This window comes from Haemaphysalis longicornis, unplaced genomic scaffold, assembly GCF_048455015.1.
Source record: "Haemaphysalis longicornis isolate Haplotype H1 unplaced genomic scaffold, Haemaphysalis longicornis Haplotype H1 scaffold_1, whole genome shotgun sequence".
In the NCBI taxonomy this organism is placed as follows: Eukaryota; Metazoa; Arthropoda; class Arachnida; order Ixodida; family Ixodidae; genus Haemaphysalis; species Haemaphysalis longicornis.
The window spans coordinates 415,163,237-415,177,013 of NW_027526203.1; the positions used below are offsets into that span (position 1 = coordinate 415,163,237).

A 13,777-nucleotide genomic window follows, 5' to 3' on the forward strand; every position below is an offset into this window, starting at 1 on the left:
CAGCACCATGAATCCAAATACCCATACCACTCAAGGCAACAGCAGTCGCTTATGAATGTAGAAAATGTCAAAAGCTTGAAAACGGGTATTGCTACCCTATCCACTTTCCTGCACTATGAACCGTGGTGTCACAAATTATGCATGGTGAAATGACATTGATAGAGCTTGTCTAAGCGTTTTTTTTAAACAAACATTAGGGCAGGTACACGTATATGTAAAACAACTATATGAAAAAACTTCTGCTGAGCACACGTCTTTTTAAAAGATTTATCACGCAATCAACTGAACAACAACCTGTCCAGTCATCAGCTGCCATGCTAGAGCATTTCACAAGTTCTAGATACTTCTAGTTGGCAGCACCTCCCTCACTGGGAATGCCTGGAATAACTCTGTAGGCTGTCCTCTACACAATGTGCGATGTATTTTTTTGCATCACAGAAAAATGGATAGGTAAAGGAGATCAAGACAGAGAAACGCTAACTTCAACTATTAGGGGTGAAGCCCCTTAGGAGATCGGGCTGTCCGCGTCTCCTGCCGTCGTAGTCGTTTCATATAGTCAGGGTACTAAAATGCTGGGACACTCGTTTTCCAACGCCTCACGCTAGAACGCTTCGTGCTTCAAAGACACGAGACCTTTACAAGCAAAGCTGTATGCCTTAACCCCCCAACAGTTTCATCTCCGTGGGCAAAAACGCCAAGGCGCCAAGAATACACTTATGCACTGCATGCTTCGCCCCTCTTCAGGTTTGACGTTAGTAGAGATGGCCTGGGATTTTTTTACAACCAAAGCATTGTTTGCCATCAAACAAACGTCAAAGGACTGATCTTTCAGTTAAAACAAAGCCATTCAACCTTTAGTGTTTCATTAAGAAATGTGTACGGATAAGATTTGTAAAATATAAATTTTCTTGGCTCACAAAGTGCAAGAAGGTCGGCAGGTGGCATAACAGCACCATTGTCACAATGTGTGGCAGCAAGAAGCCCCCTTCCCCCCCCCAAGAGTCATACTGGGTAACCTATCGAGGCAGAAGGAAATGGGAGAGGTGGGCCTACTGAGAAACAGCAGTGACACTTGTCTGCCAAAAGAAAAGTATGCAGCTGCCAAAACAGAACGTAACAGCTGCAGGGGGCCAGTGGGCTCCTGATCTATGTCACTCACATGGCCCAGAAAACTTGCTTTCCGTACAAAGTGTTCCCATTAGATCAATGGCAAATTGGGAAAGAACATTTCCTCCACATCAAACAAGACCAACCACCACTTCCCAGGCCTGTTACAAGCAACACTACGGCAGTCCGGCAGCGTGTCCTTTTGCATGAAAGAATATCACTGTTCTAACCCATACAAAAAGTACAATATAAAACAATTGGTCATCATTCCAAAAAAGTTGACGACAAAATTATCTTTTTTTAGAAATATTTTCTTCAAATCAAGTTTTTTTATTTCACTCGGCAGAAAAACTGGGCGAGAAATCTCAACTGCTAGGCTCAAGTGCAGCGGTTCTCAAGGGATGCAAAGACCACAGTGTTCTGTGAGAGATTCCCCGCCCAGTCTTTTTTTGGTTTCACAATGTATCACCCAGGCAGTACTAATGCAAAACTATCAACGAACTCGTTTTTATTCAGCTTTCCCAGTAGTCTTAAAAGGAAAAACATGTTAAAGGCACATGTACAAGATACAACATGCAATAACACGACTAGAGATCGAAGTTGGAAATTTGTGCAATGCAGTACAGCCACCACAGCACCCTTAAAATTTGTTCAAATAGCACATTTATGGTTCTCCTCTTTGGTGCTATAGCTGACCACGTCAGCACTAGTTCCCAATCACGTCCGTTCCTGCTACTTAGCAGTAGGTTAGGAAATAATCCTGAACTTACTTCGTAGAAATATGTACAAGCACACTTTGTGCACAGAAAGTGATTCAGCAACTTTACGAGGCCGAGATATTGAGGCATTTGTAAAAACAAGTTAAACCCCTTTTTTTTTTCATCCCCCTAGTGATGCAATCTCCAAAAAGCCTATCTTACTGAACCACTGTGTCACAGACGGAATGAAGTGCCCAAATTTCAAGTCTCCATATGGCTGAAATAAGTGAAAGAAAACTGCAAGCAACCAGCAAAAATCTTATGATTTCGACACTGAAATTTAGAAAAGCAGAGGCATTCTGGCCAGGCACAAGTGACACCACACCTAGCCAAGAGAGCAACACAACCAAGGCCGGCAAGCATGCCCGCACAGCCGCATTGGCTGATGCTAGCAGTCATGAAGAGATAAGCACGATGCCCTGGCAATAAGGAGGGCGGAGATCGACCATTTCTCCAGCAGTCTGGTCAGCTGGTGGGTTGACCGAAATCTCAGTTTCTGTGGTTACACTGTCGTATGCCACAGAGCTGTTTTAAATAGTACTTAAATTACGGGCATTTTACAGAGCTATCACACCTTCCGCAATAACTCTTCATTCAGAATAAATTTAACTGCAATTAAATTTTGCTGCAGTTGGCCTGAAGAGGAAACATGACAATTAAAACTAATTTTATTACTTATGCGCCATGTATAACGAAACTTTGTGACAGGTTCGGTTGACCCCAGCCTCGTAAGGGCTTCCACAAGGGGAATAGATCCATGCTTGAGAACCGCCATTGTAATGCCTAGATTATACGCAGTGGGACCACTCATCAAAGAACCAACTGCCTCCCACGAGATGGTGCTTACATGCTGGTTCTGCTGTCAATGCTATGTCGGCTGCACTTTTGGCTAAGGCAAAACAAACCAATGCCCTTGTGCGTGAGCTCCCAGAACCCCACGAGCTGGTCTAAATTGTAAATTGTGCGTGACATTTTGATTCAGGTGCCGATGCGGCTTACTGCTGTGCATGTGGCAGACGTTATCTGCTATGCTTTTTACACCGAGCTAGGTTCCGCTGTCCACTAGGCGCGTCCCTAGGACGAGTCAGGTGGCTCCTGCTTGATGTGCACCCCTGGGGGCAGGCCAGGCTCAGAGGGGAGAGTTGCGGCTGCCGCGACAGCGGCCATCCGTGGCTGGAGGCAGAGCTGCCGAAAGGCTGCGTAGCTCAGGTAAGGGTCGCTGTCCAGCCGCTCAGTCTCGTCGATTGCACTGCGCGACACCTCGAAGCGCACCCACCTGCCAACAGAACATACACCCTCTGCGTTTACGGTACGCACAAGCTGGCCGAGTCTTCAAATGTGCCGGGCATGGGGCCCCGACAACCCTCAACCATTTCATGTGGAAAGCAAAGCTAATTCTGTTGTCATAACAATGAGTTGATCACCACAAGGACATTACATCCTATACCTTTCTGCTCGGCAGAGGCATCTGGTACATACGCAGCACGGTACTATGAATGTTATTTCACTTCGACCTTTCAAAAAACCGATTTTCCTGTTCATATATACTGTGCATATCCTGCATTTCAGTTGTTGGCAGTTTGCCAAAACTTGTGATTCCGATAATTTGCAAGAATTTCAGTTACACTCAAAATTACGGCTCTGGCTTCACAATGCTTCAGCAACACAAGGTTCAAACTGGGCCACTGCATGAACCTTAACTTTAGGCCTCGCCCCACTTGGTGGTGTACAAACTAGGTTGAAGTTGAGGTACACACCAAGCCCCATAGGAACACATTACGTGACCCAGCCTCTAACTTGTAGAGCAGGCATTCGCCTGGCCAGTGCCGTGCTCCAGTGCAAATCACATCAGACAATTATGTTCAACCAAGGCCTGGGACATTGCACCAAGACATTGCACACAGAAAGCATCAACAGTGACACCAAAAAAGAAAGCAAAAAGTCAGTGAGAAAAAAAGAAAATTCCATGATGCTGGAATAAGATATCACAGCCTAGTGGCCCCACTTCATGATCGTTTGCAAAAAGATTCAATGACCTTATTTTTGTTGACATGCATTAAAATAATTAAATTGACATTTTTCATTTCCTCAGTCATAAGGGTGATTGACTGATGATTGATTTATTGTTAATCCCCATTGTAATGGGCGATCACATGTGCCATCTGATCATAGAATCTGTGCATCTATATTGCATTGTGTTTTTAGTGCTGCTATTAGTGGGCGGCTCAAATTAAATTTTGCCCATTACAGGTGGCAGCTGTCATAAGCTATAGTCCCCTCGCTGTTCTTCCTCCACCAGCATTCCAATCTTGTGTTAGTTACCTCTACAGCTTTGTAGTTAGCTGTCTCTGGGCTGCCTTTAGACCCAAGAGCTTCAGGAGCGAGAATATCACCCTCATATGAATTTGCATGGAGACAATCAGACTCCAACACAATGTGCTGAACTGTTTGTTTCCTTTCTACAGGCCACTGATGCCCCACCATTTTGGGTATGCTTCCCCACAACGCTGTTTGCAGGGGTGGAAGCAGGCTTGAGCCTTTTGGAGCATCACAAGGCGAATTTTGGAGCAGTGAAAGTCTGTTTGGGTGCAGATTTGTAGCGCCAAACATCATTTATTTGCCATTTTTCATTCCTGGTAAACACAAAAACAAAACAAAAATTCAAATGCCTTTTACTCAACATTCGTTCAATACTGAGCAGAACACTTTTTCAACAAGTTAGAAATATATACGTTGCCGGAATTAAAGCATCACAGTTGACAGAGAAGTCACCAAGAAAAAACTAGACGTAAGCGATGCTTTAATACTTTTGTGACCGCGCCTATTCCCATCGATAGTATGTTACCAATAAATACAAATTAAAATTTTGGTGCTCTCCGAGCGCTTCTGGACAGCTAACGCCACCCAAAGAGTAAAAGAGGAAGTATTTCATCAGTTTTGCCTTCGAGTTTCTTTTCTCCGCCGCGGGGGGATTTTTAAAGGTCCTTTGCAGTCGGACGCACGTGGTTTCAGTTGCGGCGTCGATGCCGTTGGCCGATACTCCATGGGAACGGCGAATTTTGATGGATTCCGATGAATCTGAGCTGTAATCTCTGGATGATGGTAGGAGCACAGACACTTCAGACGACTTTGATTCATCAGACTTCAGTACGGGTGGCGAAAATGCATCAAACCAGCCCGAAACGTCAGCAGGTATCCGCCGGTAGCCTTCGCTGCCTCCTCGGGTTGTTCTATCGCTGTGGGCATTGATGTAAACATATACGGTCTGTTCTAAAGGTCACAGCTCTTATCTGAAGGGTGTCGGCTTTGTTTGAGCAGGACCACTTGGTGCTGGCTGCACAGAGTGGGACCAAACCTTGTTTCACCGCTTCGAGAAATTGCTGGCGCGGTGGCATAATAGACACTAGTGCTTATATTTTTGCATGCATCTTGTATTTGCAGTATTATTCTATAAGGGCCTTGTATTCAAAGAGTAAATTTCAATTTTTTTAATGTTTACCCTGTGCAAAGTAGCATTGATGTTTTCATCTTTTTTTTTTCTTTTTGTTACTTTCTTGTTTTGATAACTTTTTGAAAATATTTGTAATAAATCTGTGGTTTGAAATTAATACTGTTAGAAATCCCTACCCTTCCTCTATCATTTCATTTCTTACACTTCAGTATCAGTCATTTTCTGATGAAGGAAAAACATTTCTCAGACTACCAAAACACAACCGATTTTTCGGTTGTGGTTTGGTAGTCTGGAAAGATCGGAAAGAACCGGAAAGATCGCCATGTCAGCTAGTGCCGACGCATGTATCACTGCACAGCAGGCTGTGCGGTGAAGCTGCATTTTGGGGCAAAGTTCATGCATCACCCGCACCTCCACCCAAGTGCTGTGAAACCGCACTGCCACTTAAAGGCCAGGAAATTATGAGCAGTGACTCCGAGCTGCGAGTGTTAGTCCTTTAGGGAGTTCGCCGAAGTGCGCCCCGTCACAAATCATAGCTGAATGAACGAGTCCCTACTGCTCACTGCTAAATGCGGCTGGCATCGAACATCACCTCACAGTTGCCTCACATCGTGTGGTACCCCACTTTGAAGCAGTTCCTGTGCAATACTGCCTTTTTGGAGCAGGATGGCACGGGAAAAGTGGATTAGCGCAGCACTTGTGTTTGTTATCAACCCCTGTGTTTGTTATCAAGCAACCTGCTCTGTCTCAAAAAGCAAAGCACTGCCCTTGCAATTATCGCACACATTTTCCTTTCTGGTATCAATTTTCCCACTCTGTACATCCCTAACAATTTCGATTCCATTTTTTCCCCTCCATTTATTCATGTCTGTCTGCCTCACTTCTTTTTGGTTACCTTGGCTGTTTTTGATTACTCACTGTTCCTCACATGGTTCATTGTTAGCCTTCTAGTTTCTCTTCACCACTGCATGTCCAGGCCTTTCAAGCAGAGGTACCCAAACACCTTCGCTGTCCACTTACATGAACCCATTGCTCTAAACCTCTTCCTTTAGTCAGAGCTTCTTGAACTTCAAGTGAAGCATAGCCCATAGCTCCCTGCACTGCTTCGTTAGTCATTTTACTTTAAGCACCTAAGGCCAAACAGCCAAACAGTCTCTGGTTTGCTTCTAAATATGATAGCACGTATTCTTTGTGAGGCCCAGAACCATTACGGCTTTTCAAATTTCTCACACTACTTCATATTTGTTTACCTATACAGAGCTCTATGCTTTCCTTTGATCTGATGTTGTTCTCGTGAGTTCTTATTTATTCTTCGTTTACCTTCCCTCCCAAATATTTGTATTCCTTGACTTCGGGTATTTCGTCATGCTGGATTGACACTGCATCTGTGCTACTGCTGTTATTAAGTGTCAGGAGTCTGGTTGTTACAATTAGGGAGTTAATAAGATTCTGAGAACATGCAAATAGAGTTAACCTTGAAGAGTGGGGTTGCCTATGAATGCACAACACTATTCTTCCACTAATAAGAAGTTATAATAAGAAGAAGAACACTAATAAGAAGTTATACCTCAGAGAACCTACACGTTGTAGCAATAGGCCAGAGCCACAACTACTTAGCATTCCTGATGTGCCCTGCACTGAAATACATAGCTTGACGGCCACCAAAGTGTTTGTTTTGTTGGCACAACATGCTTTTTGCTTGCACACGTTGCAAAGAATGGCGGAGAGTGGTGCCCAAGACCAAGGCAGGAGTTGCACAGTGCAAATGGGCTGAATGCCGGCCTCACCTGTAGTTGGGGCACTTGCGGGCCCCGGGGCAGCTCTGCACAAGATTCTGGATGGTAGGGTGGGACAGGGCGAAGAAGTCTGCCCCCCGAGCAGCGGGCACAATGACCTCGGCTCCACAGGCCCGGTTCACGGCTCGCAGGAGGGCCACATAGCACTCGTCTGGACTGCTGCCCACGAACGGTCGCTCGGGGGCATCCTCCGCAACAATCTCAAACTGTAAGGGCGTGAAACAGGTGCTGTAGCCACAGGCATGTATGAGCGTGTGAAGTTGTTCATTTAGCTTGACTTCACAGCTGCTATCACCGTGCAAGTAAGTGTCAAACCCTCTTTCTCACCAGTGACTTTATTCTGACAAACACTTGATTGTGTGGATTCACTGCACCTCTGGATGCTAATATTCTGGCTGTGCGTGATGAAATCGAAGTGAAAGTGACGGCTGCAGTTGTTTCCTGTGAATGGTGCCTAGCTTCATAGGCGCCGACTACGGGGTGGCTCCTCCAGGGCCCGCCGAGCCCCCTCCAGTGTGTCCTGGGGTGGGCAGAGCCCCACCCCCCCCCGTAAAACACACTCTCCAAAGAGCCATTACCAGAGTTCTGTTACCTACATCAATTGAGGTTTCATTTGAGTTGCCTCTACCTTTTCACTTAAACTGCAGAGGCACTCGCTCAGGCTAGCTCCTTCGCTAGTGGCATGGATTTGTACAATAAAATAAAAAAGATTACAGTGATGTGTCTGCCTAGAACGGTCACTGGTCGGCAATCAAGATCATTGCACAAACCTTGCCACTCATACCCGAGTCCCATGGGACGTGGGATTTAGATTTGCCTTTAGAACAGCCGCATACACAGGATTCAAGCAACAAGCAAGTACCCGAGGTCCAGTGCCCGCATCCAAGATGGTGCAGGTGTAGATGCAGGCATGGTTGGCATTGAGGACGCTGGCGTAAATTCGGGAGCTGCAGTAGCCCACCGGGAACAGGCTCTCCTGGCAGTGGAACCCAATCCGGTCGGTCACGATCTCCCCGAGGCTGTGCACCTTGCAGCCCGGCAGCACTATAGGGAACAGGGGGCGGCCGCACGAATCCAGTGGAATCGGGGCCACAAGTCGCTTGTCTGCACCAGCTGGTTTCCTCCGCTTTGGCCGCGGCAGCTCATCAGCAACCCCTTCCTGAAAGGGCAGTCCAGGGTCAGCAAGAGAATGCCCCACTTCTGTGGCAAGGGGGTAACCAGCGAGGAAGAGGCCCGTATACAATCCACTGGGAGCCAAACAACAACAACAAAAAAACGCCCCTCCCTCCTGGCTTATTTCAGGATTAAAAAAAGAGGAAGCAGAATAAGAGGTGAGTGAGCAGCTAATATAGCATAGTCACTAGACGTACTGGGTATGCTGACATCTGGCGATAGCTTGCACGAGAACTGCTAGCACCAGTAACATAGAGGAGAGGAAAACTCAGGAGAGGCCCTGACGCCACGTCTCCTGATGCCAGAAACACCATTTTAAGAGGTCTACCTTTTTTCTTGTATTTTACGCACACTGGTCAGCACCTCCGCCTTTATGTGGTGCTAATGTTGTCTGCCCCGTCTGCACCTGTCAGTCTTTGCATACTGGTCGGGCCATGCCATGAAGTCAGACCTTGGAAAACTGGCTTTTCACCACCGTTGCTACGACATCTTTGCAAGTGGCCTCCCGAGAGTGTGAAAAAGCTGTGTGAGTGCTGTCATGCCTCTTCTACTGTGCCGATGGCTAGTGGGGCCTTGCCCAAGCTCTCCTTCCTCCATGAGCAGGAGTAATCATAACAATAATAACAAAACACATCAGACCAGTCTTGCTCATAAACACTGTAACGCTGCATGAAAGTAAAAGATCACAATGCTTTGCTAACAAAAAGATTGATTTGCCATTGCAAGACAGTCTTCTAGCTTACTGGCCAACTGTTTGTCAGCTGTGCACTCAAGAGACAGCACTTGCCACCAGCATGTTCACTTGCCCCTCCTGCTTGCTCGCATACCAAAGCTGCCAAAGTGTCTCAGGTGGGATGCAACCCTGCTGAGCCATGTTACAAAAACTCAGGACAAAAAACAGTGCATCTTTACAAGAGCTGTTTTCACTTGTTTCAGCCTAGCGATAAGTTAAAGGAGTACGGACAGGACACCAAGGCTCAATGTATAAAAACTGATATGGTTCGCTATATGAAAATGGTGTGATGCCTTCCTACAATTATCGGCGTTTAACGTTGCCTGAACCCAATTTCACATCTACATTACTGCCACAGTTTTGTGGGCCCAAAAAATAGCTGTCAACTCCCTTCCTTCTAAATGACAGGCATATTAGTCAGGAACGAAACAGGCAAGCACACATGGCAAAAATACAATACAAAATTGACATCTTGGTGGAGTTTGTGGCATCTTTTGTCCCCTTTCTCCCCATCGCCCCCACCTCTGGTTAGTTTCGGAACTGCTGAATGTGGTGGGACTAATATTCAATTGAGCTAGGGGGAATGCATAGTTTAGGTGGTCATGAAAAGTGCCCTCTAATGCTTTTGAAGCCAACGACAAAGCTGGCGTCTTGCTTGGACAGAAAAAAGTGACTCACACTAGGCCCCAGTGTCCTACCTGCCTGCTCAAGCAAGCCTAATGCCATGAATGGTGCTGTAATCCATAATCAGCAGCTCGTTGGCCAATCTAAATTCATGCGTTGCTGTTTATGGGCAAGCAGGGACTTAAAAAAGCGAGAAAACTGAAGAACATAAATATGGTGTCAGTACTCCTTCAAAACGTGTACTCGAGCACCTATTAGTGCATACTGTACACTAAAGTTAGACTTGGCCAGACTTCGAACAGACAAGGCACAAGTTATGATCTTTATGGGGACAACTACCACTTTTCAAAGTCAGTAGAAACACTCCTCAAGTTCAGGTGAAAGGACAAAAAGCAAGTATGAAGAAAAGGAAAACAAAAAAAAACAGGCATAAAGAAGCTAACCCTGAAATTTTTACCCCAGTCGTCAACCATGGATGCACCACTTATCCCTTGTGGGCAGTTGACGATTGTGGCAGGGGACCTCCACAGAGGAGAAGGAATGAAGATGTTGATGCCCGACATCACTCCTTAAAATTCTCTCGCTATTAAAATTTTGTCCCGCTTACACTAGGTTTATGCATATTTTATGTGGTTCGCCTTTTCTGTGTGGCTTGGGCTCAGTGCTGCAAAGCCAACTTAATGGTGTGTTGTACAAAGAAGTCTCAAGACAGCATGCTTTGCAGCAGAGCGAACTCTTTGCACCAATACCAGGGGTATAAAAAGCAGAGATGAGATAAACATAACAAAGTGTAACAAGCTGGACAGGCTGTGTCCCACCAATAGGCTTTGACTTCGTTCAGACGGCACATGAAATGACTGTTACTAAAGTGACACTCAAGGCTGTCACTGTCAAGGCTGTCACTCAAGGCAAACAACCCTTTAATATTTGCATTTCTATGCAGGCTGCTTTAAATTTAGAAGGCAGGCACACGATTCTATGTCTGGCACACATTACTTTTAATGCGAGAGCTTAAAAGGGCTCATTGAGCGAAAAAGTCGCCATGCCACAAACACGGCAGATAAGTTCCAACTGGTTGAAATGGGAATGCAACGCGAGGTACAGCCGATGGAAAGGTGCAATGCAGGTAAGCAACGGCCTGGTAGGCCCAACATCGTGAACCAGTACCTGCAGCTCACTGTACGAAGAGAATGACGGGGCTTGGCACGTCGTAAGGCTCAGCAATAAGGTCACCTAACGTTATACTTAAGCACTGGACGTAAGGCCTAATGCCCTGCTTTGACGTCTGATGTAATCAGCCGGTACCCATTCAAATAAGTACTCACTGTACTTCAAAGTGCAAGTACTAAGTAGAATTTCTACCAGATCCCATGGTGTGAAGCACAATATCCAGGGTCATCTGAACTGAGGAGGGGCAAAGCACGCAGTGTATAAGTGTATTCTTGGTGCCTTGGCATTTTTGCCCATGGAGGTGAAACCATTGGGGGGTAGCTTTGCTTTGCTTGAAGCACTAAGCGCTCTAGCGCGAGGTGTTGGAAAACGAGTGTCCCGGTGTGTTCTTTTAGTACGCGTTACATTCTAGCGTGAGGCGTCAACGAGTGTCCCGTTGTCTTCGTACCCTGACTACATGAGGCGCCGACAGCCCTTAAGGGATTTCCCCCTAAAACTCTTAAATGGCAAACACGAAGTAGACAGCACTAGCACTAACTGCTTGAAGCTAGTGCTAGTCTTGTCTATTTTGCATTCGCCGTCCATGTGTTTTTCATTGCGCTTCACACCAGGGGATCTACAAGTACTGGTTTATGCCAAAAGATCTCAAAGCATGATGGTAGGCTTAAGCTCGCAATCCACGCCGCATACCCGACAGTTGGTGCGGTTAGTACAGCAAAGTGTTACATGCCCACATAATCACACATACCCGCAAAGTCCACTAAACCTCTGCATCGTTTTCAGTGTAGTTGACAAAACAACTACACTGAAAACGACCTATCTTAAGCCCAACTGAACTCAGTAGAAGTCCTGTGCATCGGCCATGCGATAAACGTTGGAACAACCCCGTGGCAAAAAAAAAAAAAAAGAACACTATCAAAAGCCCGATGAACAAACGCTTGTCAAATTCTCAAAACCACAAAAAAAGTTACCTTATTCTGGACTCGAACAAAGTCCGCCCATCTAAAAGCCGGTACTATACCACAACAACACGGAAGCAGCCAGCAGAATGAGCTTTCTCGGAATATTTGACCCAACAATGTCCCAGGTGGCATGCTTAGCCAATCACAAGTAACTGCTGTAAGAATTTCCGCAACGTAATTCTCATGGCTGTCATGAGAATAGACAGTGCCAAATTTTTACGCAAGGGCCCCCTACCTGAGGCATTCCCCTGGGTCTGCCCACATTCTGGTCCCCACACATATTCATTCTTTCTGCAAAAGCAATTGTAATTTTGTGAGAGCAAAATTTTTTTGATGAGCCCACAAAATTTGCCTACACTAACGTCTTGCTCTTTAGATTGAGAGTGCTTACGAGTCGACCTAGAAGTTCAGAACCAACTGAGTAAGCAAAAGACATCACTTAGTGACCACTGAAAAATCCCAGTGGAAAATATTAAAGGGGAAGTTGCCCTTTGGTCTCCCTCCTCAATAATTTGAGCTGTTAATGTTCACTTGTCATGAATTGCCTATCAGCCAGTAACGCCCATTGCGAAATAATTCTGGCATACATAGGTCGACCTGGGTGCTAGCTTTTATTACATTCGCTGAACTGTTTCAGCATGCTAGCTACTATCCTGGTCTATCATTCAAAAGATATTTGAATTAGGAGGCGGAAGGCACTACAAATTTCCTTCACAGTCCGCTTGTTGTAGCACCATTCTTCACTCCGACGTCACAGCCTTACGTCAGCTGCGAACACTTTCGCGATGACCTGTTACCAAAAATCACATACAACCAGATGGCTGCAAACTCAATCACAGCATGGTATTCATCATAAGCAAAACACGGCTACTGTGCACACAGATTCAGCGTGCTGCCAACTTTCCAGAAAGGAAGTGGATATTCTCCAGAAACTCATGTCCCTATCGTCGTCGCTTACGAACCTTCGTGTTACGTCGCTTCAGGACTTTCCTCGAACTCTTCGTCTGAGGCTTCTCGGTGTTGTCCACGAAACTGCTGGCCGGTGCAGGCGGTGGCGTCGAGCCGCCAATCTGAGCAGGCGCGTTGGTGGGTGCGGGCCGCACTACCTCCACGGGCCCGTCACGCTGTTGACGGTACTGCAGAAACTTCTTGAGTAGGAAGCGCCGTTCTTCTTTGGCCACAAATATTGACTCCTGCACGCGAGCCACCTGGTCGCACAGTGCAGCACTCTCAATGACCAAGTCCTTCATAAATCGTTCAAGCTTACGGCATTTGGTGCGATAACGCTCATTTTCCATAGTGAACATGAGGTTGGCCCGCTTGAGGGCCAAATTGCTGGGCCCTTTCTGGCGCCCACTGCGAGGAAAATACTTAATTGTGTGCGCTGGCACGCCAGCGTCCAAGTCGCTAGAATCGTCCGACACGTCGTCATTCATCTTTGACTCCAAGAACTGCTTTTCGACACCTGACCTGGTCCCTTGGCGATGACTTGATAGCACGACGCAGCTCGCGGCACTTCGACGTGACGTCCCAACTTGCGCGTTGTTCACGCCAGATATTTAGCGCTCGCCTTCGTCATATAGTCATTAACTTACGGGCACACTGATTCCGACGTTGCACTATAAACAAAAGCACGCCCAACGATTAGCGGGGAAATGAACTACAAAGTTCGCCTGCTCACGCCAGCAACCAGCAAAAAACACCACAAACACAAACTCAAGCAGATCGATCTTGACTTGGCTAAAGGCTGGAGAGAACTGTCCTGACGTGTAACAGGAGTTCCCAGGCCATCAGAATAAAGGACTCAAAATAAGTGCTTCATAAAAGCGTAAACGATGCAAGATAAAAGCGTACAAGGGTCTAAGCGCCTTAGCTCTGGTGCGAAGCTGAGCTTGCGAAGCTACCTGAGTTGGCTACCTGAGCTCAGAAGCCCGATCTAGTGACACTAGCCCGATCCGGTTCCCACGGCCATACCAAAATGGCCCCACAAAAGCCTCTTTTGA

General features: G+C 46.3%; 1 protein-coding gene across 1 annotated transcript; it reads right to left on the reverse strand.

The window, feature by feature from the left end:
• Positions 1-253: 253 nt before the first annotated feature.
• LOC144155577 (transforming growth factor beta regulator 1) lies at positions 254-13,739 on the reverse strand. Its single transcript, XM_077687111.1, has 4 exons — positions 12,737-13,739; positions 7,975-8,271; positions 7,104-7,318; positions 254-3,141 (listed from the first exon to the last, which is right to left on the reverse strand). The coding sequence occupies exons 1-4, from the start codon at positions 13,208-13,210 to the stop codon at positions 2,940-2,942; spliced, it is 1,188 nt and encodes a 395-aa protein (XP_077543237.1). The 5' UTR covers positions 13,211-13,739; the 3' UTR covers positions 254-2,939.
• Positions 13,740-13,777: the final 38 nt, after the last annotated feature.